The sequence below is a fragment of the Crocodylus porosus genome, unplaced genomic scaffold (genome assembly GCF_001723895.1).
Source record: "Crocodylus porosus isolate Cpor-Errol unplaced genomic scaffold, CroPor_comp1, whole genome shotgun sequence".
NCBI lineage: Eukaryota > Metazoa > Chordata > Crocodylia > Crocodylidae > Crocodylus > Crocodylus porosus.
In genome coordinates this window covers 66,405,628-66,406,554 of record NW_017728918.1, presented here as the reverse complement: position 1 = coordinate 66,406,554, position 927 = coordinate 66,405,628, and the positions used below count along the sequence as shown (strand labels likewise).

The 927-nt window shown below is 49.9% G+C and overlaps 1 protein-coding gene across 1 annotated transcript in view; it reads right to left on the bottom strand.

Annotated features, from left to right (window-relative positions):
* RIPPLY2 (ripply transcriptional repressor 2) overlaps positions 1–408 on the bottom strand; it is a 66,708-nt gene extending 66,300 nt beyond the window's left edge. Inside the window, exon 1 of the mRNA XM_019538168.1 lies at positions 322–408. Within this exon, the coding sequence (XP_019393713.1) occupies positions 322–408 (87 nt within the window). The remainder of the gene's footprint in view (positions 1–321) is intronic.
* Between the last annotated feature and the right edge of the window lie 519 nt (positions 409–927).

Here is a 927-nt window from a genome sequence, read left to right as displayed (position 1 = left end):
GGGATAAGGAGGGGGAAGACTGCCTGAACCAGGAGATAGGTGGCACCTCCCCTAAGGGATGGAGCGAAAGGTTACCACCAAGTCCTTGGGCCGGACGGCATGGGATCATATGATCGAGGCCCGGCGGGTGCACTCTTCCTACACATAAACATGAGTGAATTGCAAAGAGATATTTACTATACTAATTAATCAAGGATAGACATTTCGCACAGTTATATACCAGACAAATAGGAGCCTGCTTAAAAACATCATAAATATATTAAGATAAGCTGTAAGTCATGCCTCATTATTTCTTTTTAGAAGGTTCAGCCACAAACTCACATTCTCTTGCACTATGCAGTTGTCATCAATATTTTTTAACTTTTTTGAGAAGGCTTCAGTCAAAAAGCCTCCTGTGGTACCCCTCATGGTGATGCCTATCATTGGGAAACCCTTTGAGTGCATAGCCCTGGATATTGTAAGACCCCACCTGCACTGGGTACCAATATATATTGTACAGGATGGAGGCAACCAGCATGTGCTGCAGACAGCACATTCCCGGCTGGGCATGCAGCAAAGCAACAAGCCTGTGCTCTCAGGGCAGCGCCTCTGGGCTGCCAGACAGGCAGCCAGCATGTAGTATGCTCCACACCTGGACTGGGGCAAGGACGTGAAACCCAGCCCCATGCAGGTTTGGGCAGCAGCCTCAAGAGGGAGTCAGCAACCAATGCACAGAGCTCTGCCTGAGAGTCAGAGGCAACAGCTGTGGAGAACAATGAGCCCCTTTGGGCGTCTTGGCACCTGCCGGCAGTTGGCAGCCACTGGGGGCAAACAAGGAGGATGATTGACCAGGCCAACCCAGAAACTCCCACATAAGATTGCAGAAAGTGCAGGGCTGGGGAAAAGCACAATTGGATTAGAGTACTGTTACAGAGCACTCAGGTGCCC